The sequence below is a fragment of the Boleophthalmus pectinirostris genome, unplaced genomic scaffold, assembly GCF_026225935.1.
Source record: "Boleophthalmus pectinirostris isolate CB_2022bp ecotype Guang Dong unplaced genomic scaffold, ASM2622593v1 HiC_scaffold_20, whole genome shotgun sequence".
Taxonomy (NCBI): domain Eukaryota; kingdom Metazoa; phylum Chordata; class Actinopteri; order Gobiiformes; family Gobiidae; genus Boleophthalmus; species Boleophthalmus pectinirostris.
In genome coordinates this window covers 30,852,411-30,875,750 of record NW_026571153.1, presented here as the reverse complement: position 1 = coordinate 30,875,750, position 23,340 = coordinate 30,852,411, and the positions used below count along the sequence as shown (strand labels likewise).

General features: G+C 40.3%; 2 protein-coding genes, 7 non-coding genes and 1 pseudogene across 9 annotated transcripts; 8 read left to right on the top strand and 2 right to left on the bottom strand.

The window, feature by feature from the left end:
* The first annotated feature begins 220 nt into the window (after positions 1 to 220).
* On the top strand, positions 221 to 4,244 carry LOC110170292 (GTPase IMAP family member GIMD1-like). The gene is made up of 4 exons (XM_055156636.1): positions 221 to 330; positions 460 to 637; positions 2,242 to 2,504; positions 3,253 to 4,244. Exons 2-4 carry the CDS (start codon positions 481 to 483, stop codon positions 3,535 to 3,537), a joined length of 705 nt encoding a protein of 234 aa, XP_055012611.1. The 5' UTR covers positions 221 to 330; positions 460 to 480; the 3' UTR covers positions 3,538 to 4,244.
* An 839-nt stretch (positions 4,245 to 5,083) lies between these two features.
* Positions 5,084 to 14,386, bottom strand: LOC110170304 (aminoacyl tRNA synthase complex-interacting multifunctional protein 1-like). The gene is made up of 7 exons (XM_020935950.2): positions 14,319 to 14,386; positions 9,410 to 9,504; positions 8,968 to 9,081; positions 7,901 to 8,053; positions 7,358 to 7,554; positions 7,112 to 7,283; positions 5,084 to 5,429 (listed from the first exon to the last, which is right to left on the bottom strand). The coding sequence occupies exons 1-7, from the start codon at positions 14,348 to 14,350 to the stop codon at positions 5,263 to 5,265; spliced, it is 930 nt and encodes a 309-aa protein (XP_020791609.1). The 5' UTR covers positions 14,351 to 14,386; the 3' UTR covers positions 5,084 to 5,262.
* LOC129409912 (5S ribosomal RNA) lies at positions 10,258 to 10,374 on the bottom strand (annotated as a pseudogene).
* On the top strand, positions 12,921 to 13,003 carry trnal-cag (transfer RNA leucine (anticodon CAG)). The gene has a single exon. It is a non-coding gene; the product is annotated as a tRNA-Leu (tRNA).
* Positions 14,387 to 16,001: 1,615 nt separating the features above from the next.
* Positions 16,002 to 16,084, top strand: trnal-cag (transfer RNA leucine (anticodon CAG)). Its single transcript has one exon. It is a non-coding gene; the product is annotated as a tRNA-Leu (tRNA).
* A 941-nt stretch (positions 16,085 to 17,025) lies between these two features.
* On the top strand, positions 17,026 to 17,108 carry trnal-cag (transfer RNA leucine (anticodon CAG)). Its single transcript has one exon. It is a non-coding gene; the product is annotated as a tRNA-Leu (tRNA).
* A 1,457-nt stretch (positions 17,109 to 18,565) lies between these two features.
* trnal-cag (transfer RNA leucine (anticodon CAG)) lies at positions 18,566 to 18,648 on the top strand. Its single transcript has one exon. It is a non-coding gene; the product is annotated as a tRNA-Leu (tRNA).
* Positions 18,649 to 20,156: 1,508 nt separating this feature from the next.
* trnal-cag (transfer RNA leucine (anticodon CAG)) lies at positions 20,157 to 20,239 on the top strand. The gene has a single exon. It is a non-coding gene; the product is annotated as a tRNA-Leu (tRNA).
* A 1,447-nt stretch (positions 20,240 to 21,686) lies between these two features.
* Positions 21,687 to 21,769, top strand: trnal-cag (transfer RNA leucine (anticodon CAG)). The gene has a single exon. It is a non-coding gene; the product is annotated as a tRNA-Leu (tRNA).
* A 1,488-nt stretch (positions 21,770 to 23,257) lies between these two features.
* Positions 23,258 to 23,340, top strand: trnal-cag (transfer RNA leucine (anticodon CAG)). Its single transcript has one exon. It is a non-coding gene; the product is annotated as a tRNA-Leu (tRNA).

The following is a 23,340-nucleotide window of genomic DNA, read 5'->3' as shown; positions in this document are numbered from 1 at the left end:
AAAATCGGAATTGAGCGTTAAGCCCTGCAGTCTGAACGTAGCTTTAGGCTGTGATCATAGAATTAAACAGAATGACATGATTTTTACTGACAGAGCTAAAATCAGTGACCCCCCAAGTGCCCATCTCGTGATTTTTGTTTTGTTTTGTTTTATCCATAGCTAAAATAAATGTCATTGCACTTTCTAGAATGTTCCACAGTATGGCATTAAACGTATCCATCTTGCAGTTGTTTTTGCTTTTGCAGGTGTTTTTACTGCTCAAAAATACCTAGAAAAACATTCTGACGGTGAGCGGGGTCGCCTCTCCACAGATCTGAAACTTCACTTCAGGTGATTGGTTGACCAAAGAGGATATCCTGTTTTTCTAATTAAATTCTTGCTTTAGATTCACTATATTATTGTATATTTTAATTTCATCTTCCATGGTTAATTACAGTTTGTTTGCTTTTTTCCTTGAAGGAACCAGCTCCTTGGATCCTGATGTTTGTCCATAATCTTTTGAAACCTCGCCGTAGATTAGTTAAAGATGTTGTTTCTGAAGAAAGCACAGGTGACGGCACGACAACACTGCCACTAAATGTCCTGTTGCTAGGTGAACGTCAGAGTGGGCGGAGCTCTGTGGGAAACGCTCTAATTGGTCAGTAATTCTAGTTTATAAGCTGTAATTCTTAATTTTTTATGTTTTACAGCCTCATCATTTTGGTCTTAAAATATTCATAACCCGCTCTCCATGATCCTCGTGTTATTTCATGTATTTTGTCCCTAAATTAAGATATCAACTTTAATAACAGTATTAATATTAATAACATTAATAATCAGGTGCTTTTCTTTTCCCCATCACTCCCGCTAGAGTTAATAACATGTTTGATTGACAATGTTGTTAAGTGGCATCACTTTCAACATGCTCGCTCCAGATTGGCTCTTTTGAACTCAGATTTCCAACGATGTCACTCTCCCTTAGTCCACTTCTTTACACATTCTCTGCTCATCTATTTTGGACCTGCCCAGACTCTGTGGTTTTTTGGAAGGAATTTGTCAAATACTATAAGGTGCACTGGATAATAAGGTGCATTGTCGATTTTTGAGAAAATTTAATGACTTTAAATGCGCCTTATAGTCTGAAAAATACGATACATACGCAACTTTATGTCCCATTTTACAGACATGCTGTTTGTTTTTTTCAGAATGCATCACACAAAAAGTAAACAATATTCATCATTAATCTCTTAATGATCTTAGCAAAATTTCATATCCATAAATGTAAATTCATTATTTGTAAACCCTCTTTTCCCATTTTCCTGTCCGAAATCCAGTATACACAGCAAAAACTGGAGGGTTAAAATTTTAGGGGAAAATATTTCAGAGTTGTTTTTAACACCAAAAGTGTTATTTTAACTATTTGAAAGTTAAATGGGGGTTCGAGTTGGGGTTATTTGCCAGAGTTGACGTGGTTGAGGTTAATTCAACTTCCCTTAGTGTTAATTCAACTTCCCTTGTTTTCTTGTGTTAATTTGGCTCCTCCCATTCACCACTTCAAACTCTTGTAAGAGAAGGAAGACCAGTTTGAACCAGTTTTGTACATAATTTCATTTTAAATGAACTTAAATAAAGTAAAACTAAAATAAAACTCCTCTGTATGTTAGTTAAATCAGAATAACTCTACAAAGTATAATCTGTTTACTCTCAAAACATTAATATAACTTTGGATTTTGGGGTTAAACAGGAACTTTGGTCCAGTGTTACTAAATTAACATTTCCAAAAATGTTAAATTAACTCTAGAACACATTGGACTCATATAAACTCTTAAAATTTATCTTTTTGAACTTAAAATTGATTCTGTGAGTCAATTTTAACACTCCACTTTTTGCTGTGTATAAAAAAAAGATCCACTTGCCCTCCAATTCGAAAGCTGTTAAAACCCTGGAAATAATTTAATTAATATAACTTTTTTTATCTGTATGGTTGGTTATGTGTGACCTTTGGCCATCCCTACCCCTCCTCTGTCGTTATCTCCCTGTCCTGTATATTTTATTATTTGTTATTCTTTGTATAATTAGTATTTTATTATTTTGTGTGTCTCATTAATAATAATAAAAAAGGTGGGGCGACAAAAGGTTTTATTTTGACAGGAAATAAATGTTGATACACAGTTTCTGCTCTCCACTGGCAAAGTTTCATAGTACACCTTTAAATATCGGTGTTTTTTTGTTTTTTTAAGTAAAATGTGCACTATTTTCTAGGTGGCGCTGTTTTCCACACCGGCCCCAGTTTTGGTGGAGTTTCTGTTACCTCACATCCACAGCGCGTCTGCCGGATTTTCCCGCGGTACTTCCGACGAAATGGGGCGGAGTCACACCTGTTGTTACGGGTGTTAGACATGCCTCCTGCTCAGCCCCGCCCACAGGAAGTACATGCGCTCTGTCCCGAGGGCGTGCACGTGATTGTGATGGTGGTGAGGGCAGATCTGATCAGTGAGGAAACACAAGTGGAGAGGGACGCGGAGGTAAACAAGAAACGTTTTGTGATATAGGCGAATTTCATTGTTGACAAAAGCGCACATTGCATGCTGGGAATTATTTTGGTCGGTGGCAATAAACACTAATTCAACATGACGGACAGAGCGAGAAAGCACGTAAAGGGTATTGATCCCGGTTATTTATCCACTCTAACGGCAGAGGACCCAAGACCATTTGACCACAAATTGGTCATAAGCATCGATGGAGCCAAATCACCCTTTTCAACCCCGACAAAAGGTGGACCAAACCAAATTTCTGGTCTGAATCGCCAACTGCCTGGACAAATATTCACTTGGGCGATATCCACAATGACTTGGTGGAAACTCCTGGGCCATTCACAGCAGAAAAGATGAAAACCTCCAAGAGTCTCGATGTGTTGTTGAACTTGTTGGAGTCCACGGTTTGTTAGGATCTTCTACGTTTGCTCTGTGGATGTTGGAAAGCCGTTTAATTTGCTGTTAGTGGTTCTTTTCACTCAGAATACGAAAAAGACTTTTTCCTTCTTCCGTGCTTCTATTTGTGCATCTGATAATGCAGCAGGACTTTACCATTATCTGGGATAAATACGTAAGGTTACGCACTGTATTTGACGCTACCGTGTTTCTTGCCTCCGACCAAAATATTTCCCAGCATGCAACGCCGGCTTTTAATAACAATGACGTCAGCTGAAATTCACCTATAGGAGGATGGAAGGGCATCTGACACACTTACATATCTATTTTTGCATCTTTTCAGAGCCTTTTTGGTCCAGACTGGTTTAAACACTCACTGCTCGTCCTCACTCACGCTGACCGACTGAAGGAGGCAGGGATCGATCCGTCACTATTCCTCACGCAGGCCGCTGATTGGCTCAGAGCTCTGGCTGATAGAGCGGTGGGCGGGGTTTTGTTTGTAGACAGCGGCTCCGATTGGCCATCACTCACAGGAGAACCAATCAGAGAGAGAGTTCTGAGTCTGTCTGCGAGAAATCACCATCAGACGCTCCCTGTGATTGGACTAGACACGGAAGATGGGATTTAGCCTTAATAACGTCATGTATTTTGATTTATATTTTTGGATTGGACATCGAATCTGTCTATCTATCTATGTATATATTAGAGTTCCTGCAGTTGTGTTCAGTGTTGCCAGATTGGGTTTAATAATTTCCACCCAATCACGTTTGAAAACCTGCCCTCAAAAAAACGCCCAACAACGTTTTGTCACAGAAAACCCATCATTGTTGGGCTTTTGAAAAACATTGCCAGGATTGAGAAAACATGTTCTGTAAAACCTTTGGTAAACTGTAGCACAGCGTTTCCATTATGCATAAAAATGAATATCATCAATGGTCGGCTATATCCTCGGCTACTGCAAGAACAAATACAAACACAGAGCCTCAAACTCATACATCAAATAACTGAATCTGTGCATCAGCTGCTGGGGAAGTCTCAACCATAGACTGTATACGTCTATGGTCTGAACATAGCAATCGTCTGTTCATTTGTGCACAGACCAGAGCACACCTCCATAAGACTGGACAAGAATAAAAGTCCCATATGGTTCCTTGTGTTATTGTGTTATTGCATATCGTGTTGATTGGTGTGAAAACAAAAAATGCCCAAACTTGTTGAAAATAGCTCAGATATTATTTGCCTGTCTAAGGCTTCCCCTCCCCGACCAACATAGTCAAAAGAAGCCCATTTGGATGGGTACCCACCCAGTCTGGCAACACTAGTTGTGTTTTATTTCAGCAATGAAAAAAATTGCACTTTTTTTTTTCTAAATGGTGTAATTTTTTTTATCTTGATTTTGTGTTCCGTCTCTGACCAGAGGCAGTGCTCAGAGGAATCCTAGTTACAAATATAACCTTCATTTCTTATTCTCTTTCTTTTCTTGAACTTCAACATTGGAATTTTTCCACTGTGACAAATAAAGGTCATCTTATCTCGTTTTAATGAGTGGTTGAAAAACACAGTTCCTCTCATAAATTTAATATCCAAGCATTTAGTAAAGAACGTGAAAGAACCTGCCAATGGGTTTGAATGATTTTGAATTGTCCATGCAGTTTAGTTTACAGTTACACATTTCGTTTCTACCTCAAAACGACTCTGATATTAAAGGTGCATTGTGTAACTTTTCTGGTGGAGAGTCTGCTATCTTCTTTTCTCCATGGAGATTTTCAGTTTGGCATTAAACCTTTCGATCATCATGGAGACCAAGCCAGGCAAAGTTACAGGTCACATCTGTGGAGGGATAACCCCGCTCACAGTGAGAAGGCCTGTTTTTCTAGGTATTTTTAAGCTATAAAAACTATTTAAGTACATGTCGGGTAGAGCTGTTTAATGCCATACTGTGGAATTCGACGAGAGCAATGGCATATCCATAGAAACGGGAAGGAGACAGACTCCAAATGAAAAGTTTGTGTTGATCTGACGGAGCTGTAGTTCTGATGGAACTCTGGGGATTTCACAATTCTAAAAAGTACATGTTCAGGAAGTACAGTAGAATCCTACAAAACTGAACCTCTATGAAAGCTGTGGACACACTGTCAGTCAAACACAGGCAAGAATGACAACAGAACCTCACATTGGTTTATAATGATTTTTAATTCTCTGTATTTTTGTTTACACATTTTCACCTCAAAACCATTCAGATATTAAAACTGTTTGTGTTGTAATTTTGGCCGTCTCATGAAGCAGTAGTTCTGTTTCTATCTGTAACAGCAGTAGAGCAGTAGTTTTATCTGATGGAGCTTTAGTTTTGTCTCTATCTGATGGAGCAGTTGACAAGAGTGGGCGCTCTGCACAGGCCTTTCCCTTTGACCTCGAAGCCGCAGCCTTTGTACTGAGCCACGCCCTTCGCGTCCACACACAGGTCGGGCTGAAGACGCTCAAACACACGCTCCTTCGACGGCAGCTCTTTGTCTGCTTCACCTAAAGAAAAGATTAAAATTTTTAAACATTCTATATTACACAAAATTAGCTCTTGTGAGCTTTAAGCCTCCTCAGAAACATTTGTTTTGTTTCATTCACACATGTTTGAGTGACACTTTATTCTGTCTACATCTCCAAAGCTCTAAATGCTGTGTTCCACCTTGTGATGTCATATAGTGGTAGTTTACAAGTGAACAGCTCCTTTTACATTTAGTTCAGTAGAGATCGGCAATTCCAGGGCTGACATCATCTAAATCACTGTTTCCCAAAGTCTGGGTCTCAACCCTTAGGTAGGTCGCAGGAGATTTTTCTGGGGGCCGCCTGATATGCACCTGATACATGTATGCCACTCTCCTCCTGCACCACGTGCTGGAACACGCTACAAAAACACACACAGTCCCATCTATCTCATGTTGAAATGTTGACATATTTCATATAATTTCTAATCTTTTTGTAATTATTTTATTGACAATTTTGATCCCATATTTCTGGTTCAATTGAACGTTGAAAAGAAAAAGAAATGTTCTACATTTAATGTCCAAATAGTTGACTTATGGATCCTTTTATTGCTGCTTCAATGACTGTTTTTCATTGTTTAAAACGTATAATATTATTACTAATTGTTCAGAGAGACACGATCACTCAGTCAGCAATAAAATATCTTCATTAATGTTCAATAATGCTCAAATCCACCTTTATTTTGTGATTTATGAATCATGTCTATTGACTTGGGTCGTGAAGGTTTGTGACTTCCCCAGAAAAAAAAGTTTGGGAAACACTGATCTAAATTATTCTAGTGAAGGTGTATGAAGTTTAAAAACACAATGGAGCACTTCCTGTCTTACCACATGATATCACAGGGTGGAACATAGTGTTTCATTTTTGTGAGAAAAACTCAGTGTAAATCTGCAGGGTTTGTGTGTTAACCATGTGTGAATGAAACAAAACAGAACTCCAGGTCTGTTTGTGATGAGGAAACAGCATTAGAACATAGATCAGAAACTAGAGTAAAATGAGCCCTTCAGTAAAAACTATGGCAGCTTTTGACAGGTTTAAATGTTTTTTGATGCAGTGTTCGTCCACACTAATCTGATTGAAAATGGCTCCAGAGACGGAATGATCTAATTCATTTGAGTATAGATCTGATCTGTCTCTGTGTGGACACCTGAAAACGCTGATACGCTGATGTAGGTCTATGCACTGTGAAGTTATTCACTGCCAAAACACTAAGAGGCTAGAATATATGTTCATTCATATATACGGTCTATATGTACGACCTGCAGACGTATAATTTCTGAAAAGTTTCACAGGAACCATCTCCAACATGATAGAAGCACTGAACAGACTCACCATCAGCAGAACACCCCTCTGTCACAGAAAAAACACACATAATCCACTGAGTCATGTCCTTTAGTCCGACAGAAGCTAAACCTCATCAGCGCACAATAGCGAGCAGTTTTTTGAGCACTTAGTTTATGCAAATTAGTCATGGGGTTTTAAGCTTCGCTTCTGTAAAATGTAAACAAATATGCTCAAAGCTGTGTGGGTAGGGAAGACTTGTGGACACAGAAACGACGTGTCTGGACGCAAATCGTTTCTGATACAGTGATACAGTGATACGTGAATTAGTTTCAATGTAAACATAGTCTTAGTCCACTTCTTTACTCAGTCTATGTTTGTACCTGGGAAGTTGAGGAAGGTGATTCTGTCTCCGGGCGCGGACCCTGGGGGCGGAGTCAGCAGCTCGATGCAGTCTTTTGATTGGCTGCAGCAGATGAGACGCGCCTTTGAGACCACTCCCCTCAGTTTGCAGGCTTTGACGTTGCATATCAACACTACCATGGCACCAGGCAGCTAAGATTAAAAAAATATATATCATAGGACATGTTTTATAATTACGTAAACGATAATGATTCACTTGTTCTTACCTGGTCGAGTTGTGCGTTTGCCCCCAGTTTGCTGACCACAGTCCGGGGCGCGGGCTCTCCTACGTCCACTTCCTGTATGCTGAGCGAGTGGGCGTGGCTCTGGGCGCTAAGGACACGCCCCACTCTGAGGTCCAACCGCGACACGTCCAGACGAGGCTCCACCCCCAACAGGCGCTCGCTTCCCGTTCCCGATCGGACTGCGGCGACAAAAATACGCGTCAGGGCTAAACGTTTACACCAAGCTTAGTCAAACGCTTTTCTCCATGGAGATGTTATTTGTCTGGAATGTTCCACAGTATGACATTATCTTCATGGAGACCAAACCAGACCAGGTTACAGGTCAGATCTGTGGAGAGGCGACCTCGCTCACAGTCAGAATACCTATTTTTCTCAGTATTTTTGATCTATAAAACCACCTGTGATTGAATAAATATAAGTTAGAGCTGTTTAATGTCATAATGTGGAACATTCGAGGCAGAGCAATGACATATCCAGAGAGAAGTTTTCATATAGAACAGTAATAATATTTTGTCTGTTTCTCACCTCTCCTGTCGCCTTTCTTTTTGCGCTGTCCGTCTCTTCGATCCTGGCCAGGTTGATTGACAGATGAAGCGGCGGGTTCATTGGCGGGTGAGTCTGAAGAGGAGGCGGGGCTCGTCTGCTGAGGGGGCGGGGCTGGAGAGAACAACGCTTTCGCTAAAAAGAAAGAAAAAACAACAAAATAACAGAACACAATTGAAATTTCAGATATACACAGAAAAACGGTTGATGGATGAATGAGGAAAATAAATAAATAAATACATAAAGTATAGTATATAGTAGTATAACTTTTGTTGTTTGGACAATGAGAAAATTCTTTAATCTAGTTGTTTGTCAAAAAATATGAAGCTGATAAGATATTACAAATGAAATACTGGTTTGGATGTGTTATTAAAAGGGCCCATCTCATGCAAAATCAACTTTTCAGAGCTTTCTACCTTCTACCTTTTTCGTTTTTTAAACAAATTACAGCGTATTTCTGTCACCCTCCCATCAGACAATGAACTAAAGCTGATACAATGATGACGCGGCAGCTACACCTATGACACATTTGACTTAGCAAAAAGCGTTTCGCATTTGCCCCCTCCCCCACTCCACCGCCTCTGCCCCCGCCTCCACCCACTCACAGACCGTCCTGCGTCTGCACTGTACAGGTCTGCTGTTCTGCGTTATTTATCTTAATTTTTCGCATTAAACACACTTTTTGTGACCTAATTTGATCAAACATTATTATAGGATTCAAGTTTGCCCAATTCTGCCTTCTGTCTCCCCCTCCCTCCCTGAGATGGGCGGAGGAAGGGCGGCTCACTCAGAGCCTACGTCACGTTTGGAGGGCGGAGCCTGTGCTTTCTCAGGACGGGCGGGGGGATGAGTAAGAGTCGGACTTTCATAGTTCCTGGTCTGTGACTGTCTCCAAGAAATCAGTAAGATTTCATAACTACTGTGTAATAGATGTTCCAAAACCCAAATTGTGTTTGTTTATGTGCAGAAGATACAATGTGAAAAGAGTTATTTTGTATGATATGGGCCCTTTAAGATTAATTTTCCAGAGTTACTGTGAGCGTTCTGACCCAATCTTCTCCTCTGCTTGTCTTGTAGCTGGACTCTCAGATCCTCGATGTCTTTTTTCAGTTTGGCGTTTTCCACCAACAGTTTCTTCTGTTCCCGGACTGAGGACTGCAGCACTGAAAACACCAACACATGTGGTTAGGACACTTGGGTTCAACTCCCTTTGTGGGTGGAGTCTGCATTTTCTCCGCATCACTCTAAACATTAGACTTTATTGATTCATAAGGAAAATTATTTGGATACAGGAGCTCACACATCACAATATAATATAATAACAAAGAGCAAAAAATTCAATATAAGTAGCAAGGAGCCAATTTTCTGGTCTATTGTTATCTCTATCACTACAGACAAAGCACCTTTACACCGAAATCAAAGCAATGCAAAATGACAATAAAACCGTAGCACATTTGATACAGTGAAACAAAAGAAATGCAGTTTTCTCACGGGCTTTCTCTCTGGAGAGCAGGGCCTGAGTCTTGATGTAGTCCATGATCTGAGCTCCATCCTCTGGGTCCAGCTTCATCAGCGCCGCCGCAAAACTGGACAAAACAAGAAAATTTTACAGCTAAATGTAATTTACATAAAACGCAACAGACAGCAGGAGGCGTAACCAGCACAGCACTGTTGTTCTGAGGTTTGAAGCAGTTTAAATGAGGCTAAAAACAGATAGCTGCCAGTGATTTTCACTTTTCAAGAGTGTGTGGCCCAAAACAAACTTCAATTCAAGTTGATTTATTTATATAGTAGCACATTTAAAACAACTTCAGCTGACCAAAGTGCTTCACAACAAGAGAAAGAAACATTTACTGTACATATACATCTCTACAGATAACATGTGAAACCTGCAAACTAAAGTAATTCAAAACTGTGCTAATCTCAAGCCTTGTTGTAAAAATAGGACAACAATAGTAAAGTAGTAGTAGTTTAAGCCAGTTTACTTACTAATTACTTATTATTTGTACTCATGGTACATCTACTACTATAGAAGTAATAGTACTAAAGCTAATACTAGTAGAAATAATAATAATACATCAGTTTTATATAGTGCTTTTTTGGACACTCAAAGACACTTTACAGAGCATTATTCATTCACTCCAGACCCGGTGATGTAAACTACTACTGTAGCCACAGCTGCCCTGAGGCAGACTGACCGAAGCAAGGCTGCCAATTTGCACTGTCGGCCCCTCTGACCACCACCATCACTCACACACACACACTCCACTTTCATACTAGGCAATGTGGGTGAAGTGCCTTGCCTAAAGACACAACAAACAGTTTTTGCGACTGGTGCCTCACTGTGGCACCTGATTTTCCCAGTGTCTCCCATCCAAGTACTAACCAGGTCCAGCCCTGTTTAGCTTCTGAGATCTGATGAGATCAGGCTTTGACAAGCCGGTATGGCCACATAGTAGTAGTAGTAGTAGTAGTAGTAGTAGTAGTAGTAGTAGTAGTAGTAGTAGTAGTAGTAGTAGTAGTAGTAGTAGTAGTAGTAGTAGTAGTAGTAGTCGTGGGAGTAGAGGGGGGCCCGTGTGCCCTTTTTGCCCCCGGCCCCCAAATTTCTGTCGAAGGGTTTGGCAGTAGTATTTGTATTAGCAGTATTAACAGTAGTAGTAGTAGTAGCAATAGTAGCCGAGTAGTTGTAGTAGTCACATGTAGTACCAGTAGTAGTCGTAATAGCTGTAATGACAGTAACAGTAGCAATAATTGCAGTAACTGTAGTAGTCTGGCAGTTGTAGCAGTCACATGTAGTACCAGTAGTACTCATAATACCAGTATTAACAGCAACAGTAGTAATAATAGCAGTAGTAGTAGTTGTCTGACAGTTGTCACATGGAGTAGCAGTAGTAGTGGATGTACTGTATGTGAAACAGCTGTTGGTCTGAGCTCAACTGTGGATCTAAAAATAAAACATCGTGAAATACAACACGAAAGACTCGCTGAGAGGGGGAAGGATTACCGACAAAACACTGGAACATAACACAATATATTTATCACAATATCGATTAAAGGTCCTGCATTACACAAAACTGACTCTTGTGATCTTTTAGCCATGTCAGAATACTGTTATCTCCACAAAAAACAGACCCGGAGTTGTGTTTTGTTTCATTCAGTCAGTAGTTTTCAAGTGAACAGCTCCTTTTACTTTTAGTTTAGTAGAGATTTGCAGTTCCAGGACTTAAATTATCCAAATGATTCTAGTGAAAGTGTATGGAGTTTAAAAACACAGTGGAGGACTTCCTGTATGATCATGACATGACATGTTTTCTGTTTTAGAGAAGAACTCATCTTAAATATGCAGGTTTGTGTGTTAAACATGAAACAAAACACAACTCCAAGTCTGTTTGTGATGAGGAAACAACATTAGAACCTAAACTTCAGTGCAATAAAAACATCCACTATGAAAAACATGCTTTTATTTTAGTCTATTATTTGGCCAAAAAGTTACATACAATAGCTTTATCGTTAGTATATTGTTGTGTAAGTAGTAGAAGTAGTAGTAATAGTAGTATTTGGTAACACTTGGAAACACATTCAGCCTTAAAAGTGTACAACAGAATTTCAAAAACAATTGCTCGTTCTGTTTTTAAAAAGTTATGAAAAGGTATGTTTGTGATGAGGATTATAACAGATTAAAAAATAGCGTAATATGGGCCCTAAATATGCCTAAATATTGCCTCTGCTCAATTTCATTTCTCTCCAGCAACTAGGTCAGTAATCAAAATACAACAGACGGTTCGCAAAAACCCGAGTTCGGGCACCAGCCAATCAGAGAAAAGTCATATATTCTGTGTTGGCAACGATTCTCGAGATCGAGGATTTAAAGCCGGAATAAAAAGAATGTTTGGTGAATTTCATCAAGGGGAAAGACGTTATTGTCCTTCTTCCTACGGAATTTGGGAAAAGATTAATATACCAGTTAGCCCCGTTATCGGTGCATTACATACGTCACGACCAAATAGCAGTGATTGGTTAAATCATAAAAAGTACCTGCCTACCGTCGAGCGAATGAAATCTAAGGCTGCGAGGTCAAATGATTTGTACGAAGTTAAATGATGAATCAGGCTACCAAAATATAGGAAGACAATACACAAAATAGGTATGAGTCTACGTCATGAGTAAAAGTAGGGGTATGGTATTTCTAATTTCACTTTCGGGTCAAAAATCACTCCCCCTTCAGAGCACTATCACATTATATTTGGCGATAATGAAACTACTGCACATCGCATCGGGTTTGTCAAGTTGCTGTGTGCAGTTTTGTATCATGTTTTTGTATATTTATGGAGAATTGTCGTGTGGGAACGTGAATGATGTAGGTCTTGTACAGAATCATACAGCTAAACATAAGGAGGGTTTGAATAAGGCCCGGGAGAGATCGCTAAATGACTCAAACATGCAGGGATGACGTCTAAAGACATGTTTTTGATGAGGAAATGTTGTTATAACATGATAGAAAGGTCCGAAGAGTCGGTTTTGCATAATACTTCCTCTTTAAGTAATTTAAAAGATAAAATAAATTATAAGATTCACAAATAACGTGACATTCTGAACAGTTAAATCTGTTTCCCACCAACCAGAGCGCTGTTTTTTTTACTGGTCTAGACTGCAGTGTAAGAATTGACACCTGTTACGACAAATGGCCCAAAATAAACAAAGGATTCTCAACCAGTTGGAAACACAACACTGTAATAAATAAAGACGGAATTTAGCTTAAAGGGCCCATATTACGTTACTTTATGATCTGTTCTAATGTTTTTTCCTGGTTACAAACATAACTGGAGTTGTGTTTTGTTTCTTTCACTTAGAATTTTGGACATAGGACCTCATTTCCTAGTGAGCCAAAGTGTTGGAGATGTGTGACTTTTTTTTTCTTTTTTTTTTTTTAGACTGTAACAATATTTTGCTTGTAGTTGCACCTTTCTGACACTTGGAGGCAGTATAGAGTTTGTGGTCACATGTCAGGATGGCCGAGCGGTCTAAGGCGCTGCGTTCAGGTCGCAGTCTCCCCTGGAGGCGTGGGTTCGAATCCCACTTCTGACAGAGAAGTTTTGAGCAGTGCCAGTAAACAGCAGCAGAGTTTAGTAGTGTAAATGTGTGTATGAATTACAGTTAGACATTAGTAACAATAAAATATATTAATAAACACTACTTACTTCAGCCTATCAGCCTAATGTTTTTTCTTGATTACAAACATAACTGGAGTTGTGTTTTGTTTCTTTCACTCAGAATTTTGGACATAGGACCCCATTTCCTAGTGAGCCAAAGTATTGGAGACGTGTGGAGACACTTTTTAAAATATTCTATCCAGTCCTTGTATTTGCAGAGGTTGCTGGTGCTAGGCTAGCGCATGTCAATGGCCATAGTTATCCTGCCACTAAAAACAGTCTTACCCACTCCACAAAACACCTGAAACAAATCTATTATTACACCAGACTGTCTATATGAATGTCTGTGTTGATAAAATAATGTTTGAAATGAAATTAACCTTGCATTACATGATTCGTCACATGTTGAGGGACTATTTTCTCATATATCAATCCGCCGCTACCAAGCTTTCTATCAGGAAGTACAACTCACTGCTGCTGCTCAGACATAAATCCTTCAAATGCAAGGTTGGTTTTATTTCTAAAATTATTTTATTGACACAGATGTTTACATGAAAAGTCTGGTGTAATAATAGATTTGTTTCGAGTGTTTTGTGGAGTGGGTAAGGCTAACTATGGCCATTGACATGCTCTAGCCTAGCACCAGCGACCTCTGCAAATACAAGGACTGGATGGAATATTTAAAAAAGTTTCTCCACACGTCTCCAACACTCTAGCTTACTTGGAAATGTCCAATGTCCAAAATTCCAGTCTGTCTCTAACACTTCTCTCAGACTGAAAAGACTGTTCCACCTTGTGATGTCATGCGGTAAAACGGGAACTGTGTTTTTAAACTCCCTACACTTTCACTAGAATAATTTGAATATTTTCAGCCCTGGAATTGCCAATCTCTACTGAACTAAAGATAAAAGGAGCTGTTCACTTGAAAAATACCACTTCATGACATCACAAGGTGGATAAGATGTATGGAAGTAGCTATGATTTTGAGACGGTAACAACATTAGAACATGATTTAAATCTCACAAGAGTCAATTCTGTGCAATATAGTACATTTTTCTAATTATTTTTTCAGATTATTGTTTAGTACAAGCTTTAGGTGGTGCTTTAAAAGGCTGTAATATTTTTCCATGTTTATCCAGCCGTACCACAAAATAAACAGTAGATAAACACCTTTTACCTGCCCTCATTTCAAATGGGATGGGAGGGCATCTGACACAAACTAGTAGTAATAATATAGTCGTGTTTTGTACCTGGGGTTGATGATATCGTCTCCTTTGTCCATGTTTTCAGATGAGGGTCCCCTGTGTGTCTCCGTCTCTCTCAGACTGGACCAAACTTCAGCTGTGCCTCTCAGTCTCACACAGAGGTCAGAGGTCAGCCCCGCCCCCTACCCGTCCCACACGCGCCCACAACAAACATGGCTGCCACTCCTGTTTTCATAGTAGCACAGCAAGGGTGGTGTACACGAGCAGTCAGAAGTTTGGACACATGTTTTCCTTCATGTTTCTTCTTTATATCCATGATTGTTTTACACTGTAGGTTCTCACTGAAGCACCAAAACTATGGCAGTGAACAATAAAATAAAATAAAATACAACAAAATACAATACAATACAATACAATACAATACAATACAATACAATACAACTAAACTAAACTAAACTAAACTAAACTAAACTAAATAAAAAGCATTCTGACTGTGATCGGAGTACAGTTTCTACAGATCTGACCTGTAACTTGGTTTGGTCTCCGTGTTGATAGAAAGGTTTAATGCCATACTGTGAAACATTTCAGACAAACCAATAATGGAGAAAAGCGAACAGTGAACACTATTCACAAATTAGGAATTTTCTCAAATGAAACATGCTAAAAAATAAAAATAACATAAATAAATAATATAAAACATAAATAAAATGAAAAAAAATGTGTTCTCACCTTCCACGGTGGTTGGTTCTCCCTCTCATTGACAGTGACTCAGGGTTCTCTACCAGAGGCCTGGGAGCTTGACAGTTCTGCGCAGTATCTTTGCTGTTCCTGTCCTGCACTTTTCTGGACTGAGTTGTCCGTTGTTTTTCCCGGTATCTGTTGTAGCCTCTTCCAGTTTGGAGGTTACAGCCCTGAGTGTCCGATCAACACAGGCACCACTGATGTCTTCACGTTCGATGCTTTCTCCAGCTCCTCCTTGAGCCTCTGGTATTTCTCTAGTTTCTCGTGTTCCTTTTTCCTGATATTACCATCACTTGGTATTGTGATGTCCACCACCACGGCTCTGCTCTGTTTCTTATCCACCACCACTGTGTCTGGTTGGTTCATCACCATCCTGTCCATCTGTATCTGGAAGTCCCTCAGGATCTTGGCTCGGTCATTCTCCACAGCCTTTGGAGGTGTTTCCCACCTTGATCCTGGGGTCTCCAGCCTGTACTCTGCACAGATGTTTCTGTACACTAGGCCCACCACTTGGTTATGTCGCTCCATGTTTGTTTCCCTGCAGCATCTTACACCTGCAGTTCTGTGCTGGACTGTCTCAGGAGCCTCTTTGCACAGTCTCCACCGTGGCTCTTGTCTGGTGTGGTAGATCTGGGCCTCTATTGCTCGAGTGCCCAGGGCCTGTTCCTGAGCAGCCAGGATCAGTGCCTCTGTGTGTCCTTCAGACCAGCCCTCTCAAGTCATTGGTAGGATTTCTTGATATCAGCCACTTCAGTTCTGTTCCGGTGGTCCGCCCCATGTAGGGGCTTGTCCTGCCATGATGGTCCCTCCAGCACCTCTTCCTCTGGACCCCACTGTCTGAGACCTTCTCTGAGCTCCTCATCTGTCGGGGCCTTGTCAACTTATTTATTTATTTATTTTGAGTATTTTTAATACTTTTTAATACAGTATTTTGCCTGTAGTTGCACGTTTCTGACACTTGGAGGCAGTATAGAGTTGTGGTCACATGTCAGGATGGCCGAGCGGTCTAAGGCGCTGCGTTCAGGTCGCAGTCTCCCCTGGAGGCGTGGGTTCGAATCCCACTTCTGACAGAGAAGTTTTGAGCAGTGCCAATAAACAGCAGCAGAGTTTAGTCGTGTAAATGTGTGTATGAATTACAGTTAGACATTAGTAACAGTTAAAGATATTAATACACACTACTTACTTCTAAATCAGCCTAATACACTTCACCAAAAAATAAATACACATAAAGAAAACTACAACTACTATTAAAAGAAAAGAAAAAATGTAGAAAAACAGCATTCTGACTGTGGTTGGAGTACAGTTTCTACAGATGTGACCTGTAACTCGGTCTGGTGTCCATGTTGATAGAAAGCATTAATGCCCAGTGTTGGGGGAGTAACAGATTACAAGTACCGAAGTTACGTAATCAGAGTACAAATTATGAGTAACTGTATTCAGTTACAGTTACTGTTTCAATGAGAGGTAATTTCAGTTACTTTGTTGAGGATTAATGCCTCATACAGTTTCTGCTCATTAATTCGGCTAATTGACCTGTGCAGGGTGTGGGGTCCAATTAGCATAACAATGAATGTCCATAATGGAGCTTCCACACCTCTGCACCTGACCTGGCACTTATTACACTTATTGTTCTCTTGTTTGTTTGGATTTAGGTTTGAGGATGGGGTTGTAAATAGGAGATAGATGGTGTCTGAGGCCTCCATTTCTGTTTAGAGAAGGATTCTCTTTCTTAATAAAAATGGCTTCTTTCACTCCCCTCTCAAACCATTTTTTCTCTCTGGCTAAAATCTGTAACTCACTGTCCTCAAATGAGTGGCCTGTGGCTTTTACGTGGAGATGTACGACAGACTGAGGTCCACTGCTGCTAAATAGAATGAAAATAAAATATCAATGAACTTTTTTCTTTTCTTTTTCTTTATTTTTTTTTTGAGTGTTTTTGGACCGTAACAATATTTTGCCTGTAGTTGCACCTTTCTGACACTTGGAGGCAGTATAGAGTTTGTGGTCACATGTCAGGATGGCCGAGCGGTCTAAGGCGCTGCGTTCAGGTCGCAGTCTCCCCTGGAGGCGTGGGTTCGAATCCCACTTCTGACAGGAAACTTTTGAGCAGTGCCAATAAACAGCAGCAGAGTTTAGTCGTGTAAATGTGTGTATGAATTACAGTTAGACATTAGTAACAGTTAAAGATATTAATACACACTACTTACTTCTAAATCAGCCTAATACACTTCACCAAAAAATAAATACACAAAAAGAAAACTACAACTACTATTAAAAGAAAAGAAGTAGAAAAACAGCATTCTGACTGTGATCGGAGTACAGTTTCTACAGATGTGACTCGGTCTGGTGTCCATGATGATAGAAAGGATTAATGCCATACTGTGAAACATTTCAGACAAACCAATAACACCCTCATGGAGAAAAGCAAACAGTGAACACTATTCACAAATGAGGAATTTTCTATAATGAAACATGCTAAAAGTAATACATAAATACATAAATAAATAATATAAAACATAAATAAAAATGAAAAAAAAAAGTGTTTCTCACCTTCCACGGTGGTTGGTCTCTCCCTCATTCAGCTCGGGTTCTCTACCAGAGGCCTGGGAGCTTGACAGTTCTGCGCAGTATCTTTGCTGTTCCTGTCCTGCACTTTTCTAGACTGAGTTGTTCGTTGTTTTTCCCGGTATCTGTTGTAGCCTCTTCCAGTTTGGAGGTTACAGCCCTGAGTGTCTGATCACCACAGGCACCACTGATGTCTTCACGTTCGATGCTTTCTCCAGCTCCTCCTTGAGCCTCTGGTATTTCTCTAGTTTCTCGTGTTTCCTTTTTCCTGATATTACCATCACTTGGTATTGTGATGTCCACCACCACGGCTCTGCTCTGTTTCTTATCCACCACCACTGTGTCTGGTTGGTTCATCACCATCCTGTCCATCTGTATCTGGAAGTCCCTCAGGATCTTGGCTCGGTCATTCTCCACAACCTTTGGAGGTGTTTCCCACCTTGATCCTGGGGTCTCCAGCCTGTACTCTGCACAGATGTTTCTGTACACTAGGCCCACCACTTGGTTATGTTGCTCCATGTTTGTTTCCCTGCAGCATCTTACACCTGCAGTTCTGTGCTGGACTGTCTCAGGAGCCTCTTTGCACAGTCTCCACCGTGGCTCTTGTCTGGTGTGGTAGATCTGGGCCTCTATTGCTCGAGTGCCCAGGGCCTGTTCCTGAGCAGCCAGGATCAGTGCCTCTGTGTGTCCTTCAGACCAGCCCTCTCAAGTCATTGGTAGGATTTCTTGATATCAGCCACTTCAGTTCTGTTCCGGTGGTCCGCCCCATGTAGGGGCTTGTCCTGCCATGATGGTCCCTCCAGCACCTCTTCCTCTGGACCCCACTGTCTGAGACCTTCTCTGAGCTCCTCATCTGTCGGGGCCTTGTCAACTTATTATTTATTTATTTAATTATTTTGAGTATTTTTAATACTTTTTAATACAGTATTTTGCCTGTAGTTGCACCTTTCTGACACTTGGAGGCAGTATAGAGTTTGTGGTCACATGTCAGGATGGCCGAGCGGTCTAAGGCGCTGCGTTCAGGTCGCAGTCTCCCCTGGAGGCGTGGGTTCGAATCCCACTTCTGACAGAGAAGTTTTGAGCAGTGCCAAAAAACAGCAGCAGAGTTTAGTCGTGTAAATGTGTGTATGAATTACAGTTAGACATTAGTAACAGTTAAAGATATTAATACACACTACTTACTTCTAAATCAGCCTAATACACTTCACCAAAAAATAAATACACAAAAAGAAAACTACAACTACTATTAAAAGAAAAGAAGTAGAAAAACAGCATTCTGACTGTGATCGGAGTACAGTTTCTACAGATGTGACTCGGTCTGGTGTCCATGATGATAGAAAGGATTAATGCCATACTGTGAAACATTTCAGTCAAACCAATAACACCCTCATGGAGAAAAGCAAACAGTGAACACTATTCACAAATTAGGAATTTTCTATAATGAAACATGCTTAAAATAAATAAATGAATAAATGAAAATAAAATATCAATGAACTTTTTTTTTTTTTTTGAGTGTTTTTGGACTGTAACAATATTTTGCCTGTAGTTGCACCTTTCTGACACTTGGAGGCAGTATAGAGTCTAAGGCCGCAGTCTCCCCTGGAGGCGTGGGTTCGAATCCCACTTCTGACAGAGAAGTTTTGAGCAGTGCCAATAAACAGCAGCAGAGTTTAGTCGTGTAAATGTGTGTATGAATTACAGTTAGACATTAGTAACAGTTAAAGATATTAATACACACTACTTTCTTCTAAATCAGCCTAATACACTTCACCAAAAAATAAATACACAAAAAGAAAACTACAACTACTATTAAAAGAAAAGAAAAAATGTAGAAAAACAGCATTCTGACTGTGATCGGAGTACAGTTTCTACAGATGTGACCTGTAACTCGGTCTTGGTGTCCATGTTGATAGAAAGCATTAATGCCCAGTGTTGGGGGAGTAACAGATTACAAGTACCGAAGTTACGTAATCAGTGTACAGATTATGAGTAACTGTATTCAGTTACAGTTACTGTTTTAATGAGAGGTAATTACAGTTACTTTGTTGAGGATTAATGCCTCATACAGTTTCTGCTCATTAATTCGGCTAATTGACCTGTGCAGGGTGTGGGGTCCAATTAGCATAACAATGAATGTCCATAATGGAGCTTCCACACCTCTGCACCTGACCTGGCACTTATTACACTTATTGTTCTCTTGTTTGTTTGGATTTAGGTTTGAGGATGGGGTTGTAAATAGGAGATAGATGGTGTCTGAGGCCTCCATTTCTGTTTAGAGAAGGATTCTCTTTCTTAATAAAAATGGCTTCTTTCACTCCCCTCTCAAACCATTTTTTCTCTCTGGCTAAAATCTGTAACTCACTGTCCTCAAATGAGTGGCCCGTGGCTTTTTACGTGGAGATGTACGACAGACTGAGGTCCACTGCTGCTAAATAGAATGAAAATAAAATATCAATGAACTTTTTTCTTTTCTTTTTCTTTTTTTTTTTTTTTTTTGTGTTTTTGGACCGTAACAATATTTTGCCTGTAATTGCACCTTTCTGACACTTGGAGGCAGTATAGAGTTTGTGGTCACATGTCAGGATGGCCGAGCGGTCTAAGGCGCTGCGTTCAGGTCGCAGTCTCCCCTGGAGGCGTGGGTTCGAATCCCACTTCTGACAGGAAAATTTTGAGCAGTGCCAATAAACAGCAGCAGAGTTTAGTGTAAATGTGTGTATGAATTACAGTTAGACATTAGTAACAGTTAAAGATATTAATACACACTACTTACTTCTAAATCAGCCTAATACACTTCACCAAAAAATAAATACACAAAAAGAAAACTACAACTACTATTAAAAGAAAAGAAGTAGAAAAACAGCATTCTGACTGTGATCGGAGTACAGTTTCTACAGATGTGACTCGGTCTGGTGTCCATGATGATAGAAAGGATTAATGCCATACTGTGACACATTTCAGACAAACCAATAACACCCTCATGGAGAAAAGCAAACAGTGAACACTATTCACAAATGAGGAATTTTCTATAATGAAACATGCTAAAAGTAATACATAAATACATAAATAAATAATATAAAACATAAATAAAAATGAAAAAAAAAAGTGTTTCTCACCTTCCACGGTGGTTGGTCTCTCCCTCTCATTCAGCTCGGGTTCTCTACCAGAGGCCTGGGAGCTTGACAGTTCTGCGCAGTATCTTTGCTGTTCCTGTCCTGCACTTTTCTAGACTGAGTTGTTCGTTGTTTTTCCCGGTATCTGTTGTAGCCTCTTCCAGTTTGGAGGTTACAGCCCTGAGTGTCTGATCAACACAGGCACCACTGATGTCTTCACGTTCGATGCTTTCTCCAGCTCCTCCTTGAGCCTCTGGTATTTCTCTAGTTTCTCGTGTTCCTTTTTCCTGATATTACCATCACTTGGTATTGTGATGTCCACCACCACGGCTCTGCTCTGTTTCTTATCCACCACCACTGTGTCTGGTTGGTTCATCACCATCCTGTCCATCTGTATCTGGAAGTCCCTCAGGATCTTGGCTCGGTCATTCTCCACAGCCTTTGGAGGTGTTTCCCACCTTGATCCTGGGGTCTCCAGCCTGTACTCTGCACAGATGTTTCTGTACACTAGGCCCACCACTTGGTTATGTTGCTCCATGTTTGTTTCCCTGCAGCATCTTACACCTGCAGTTCTGTGCTGGACTGTCTCAGGAGCCTCTTTGCACAGTCTCCACCGTGGCTCTTGTCTGGTGTGGTAGATCTGGGCCTCTATTGCTCGAGTGCCCAGGGCCTGTTCCTGAGCAGCCAGGATCAGTGCCTCTGTGTGTCCTTCAGACCAGCCCTCTCAAGTCATTGGTAGGATTTCTTGATATCAGCCACTTCAGTTCTGTTCCGGTGGTCCGCCCCATGTAGGGGCTTGTCCTGCCATGATGGTCCCTCCAGCACCTCTTCCTCTGGACCCCACTGTCTGAGACCTTCTCTGAGCTCCTCATCTGTCGGGGCCTTGTCAACTTATTATTTATTTATTTTGAGTATTTTTAATACTTTTTAATACAGTATTTTGCCTGTAGTTGCACCTTTCTGACACTTGGAGGCAGTATAGAGTTTGTGGTCACATGTCAGGATGGCCGAGCGGTCTAAGGCGCTGCGTTCAGGTCGCAGTCTCCCCTGGAGGCGTGGGTTCGAATCCCACTTCTGACAGAGAAGTTTTGAGCAGTGCCAATAAACAGCAGCAGAGTTTAGTCGTGTAAATGTGTGTATGAATTACAGTTAGACATTAGTAACAGTTAAAGATATTAATACACACTACTTACTTCTAAATCAGCCTAATACACTTCACCAAAAAATAAATATACACAAAAAGAAAACTACAACTACTATTAAAAGAAAAGAAGTAGAAAAACAGCATTCTGACTGTGATCGGAGTACAGTTTCTACAGATGTGACTCGGTCTGGTGTCCATGATGATAGAAAGGATTAATGCCATACTGTTGACACATTTCAGACAAACCAATAACACCCTCATGGAGAAAAGCGAACAGTGAACACTATTCACAAATTAGGAATTTTCTATTATGAAACATGCTTAAAATAAATAAATGAATAAATGAAAATAAAATATCAATGAACTTTTTTTTTTTTTGAGTGTTTTTGGACTGTAACAATATTTTGCCTGTAGTTGCACCTTTCTGACACTTGGAGGCCGCAGTCTCCCCTGGAGGCGTGGGTTCGAATCCCACTTCTGACAGAGAAGTTTTGAGCAGTGCCAATAAACAGCAGCAGAGTTTAGTAGTGTAAATGTGTGTATGAATTACAGTTAGACATTAGTAACAGTTAAAGATATAAATACACACTACTTACTTCTAAATCAGCCTAATACACTTCACCAAAAAATAAATACACAAAAAGAAAACTACAACTACTATTAAAAGAAAAGAAAAAATGTAGAAAAACAGCATTCTGACTGTGGTTGGAGTACAGTTTCTACAGATGTGACCTGTAACTCGGTCTGGTGTCCATGTTGATAGAAAGCATTAATGCCCAGTGTTGGGGGAGTAACAGATTACAAGTACCGAAGTTACGTAATCAGAGTACAGATTATGAGTAACTGTATTCAGTTACAGTTACTGTTTTAATGAGAGGTAATTACAGTTACTTTGTTGAGGATTAATGCCTCATACAGTTTCTGCTCATTAATTCGGCTAATTGACCTGTGCAGGGTGTGGGGTCCAATTAGCATAACAATGAATGTCCATAATGGAGCTTCCACACCTCTGCACCTGACCTGGCACTTATTACACTTATTGTTCTCTTGTTTGTTTGGATTTAGGTTTGAGGATGGGGTTGTAAATAGGAGATAGATGGTGTCTGAGGCCTCCATTTCTGTTTAGAGAAGGATTCTCTTTCTTAATAAAAATGGCTTCTTTCACTCCCCTCTCAAACCATTTTTTCTCTCTGGCTAAAATCTGTAACTCACTGTCCTCAAATGAGTGGCCCGTGGCTTTTACGTGGAGATGTACGACAGACTGAGGTCCACTGCTGCTAAATAGAATGAAAATAAAATATCAATGAACTTTTTTCTTTTCTTTTTCTTTTTTTTTTTTTTGAGTGTTTTTGGACCGTAACAATATTTTGCCTGTAATTGTACCTTTCTGACACCTGAGGGCAGTATAGAGTTTGTGGTCACATGTCAGGATGGCCGAGCGGTCTAAGGCGCTGCGTTCAGGTCGCAGTCTCCCCTGGAGGCGTGGGTTCGAATCCCACTTCTGACA

What these genes read in the sequence shown, in the direction of transcription:
- LOC110170292 (XM_055156636.1), top strand. Translation starts at nt 481, where the DNA reads ATGTTTGTCCATAATCTTTTGAAACCTCGCCGTAGATTAGTTAAAGAT. An exon ending in TGTGGGAAACGCTCTAATTG is followed by an intron (nt 638 to 2,241) that starts GTCAGTAATTCT and finishes ACTATTTTCTAG; the next exon opens with GTGGCGCTGTTTTCCACACC. An exon ending in AAGTGGAGAGGGACGCGGAG is followed by an intron (nt 2,505 to 3,252) that starts GTAAACAAGAAA and finishes GCATCTTTTCAG; the next exon opens with AGCCTTTTTGGTCCAGACTG.
- LOC110170304 (XM_020935950.2), bottom strand. Translation starts at nt 14,350, where the DNA reads ATGGACAAAGGAGACGATATCATCAACCCCAG. An exon ending in GACGATATCATCAACCCCAG is followed by an intron (nt 9,505 to 14,318) that starts GTACAAAACACG and finishes TGTTTTGTCCAG; the next exon opens with TTTTGCGGCGGCGCTGATGA. An exon ending in AAAGAAAGGCGACAGGAGAG is followed by an intron (nt 7,555 to 7,900) that starts GTGAGAAACAGA and finishes TTGTCGCCGCAG; the next exon opens with TCCGATCGGGAACGGGAAGC.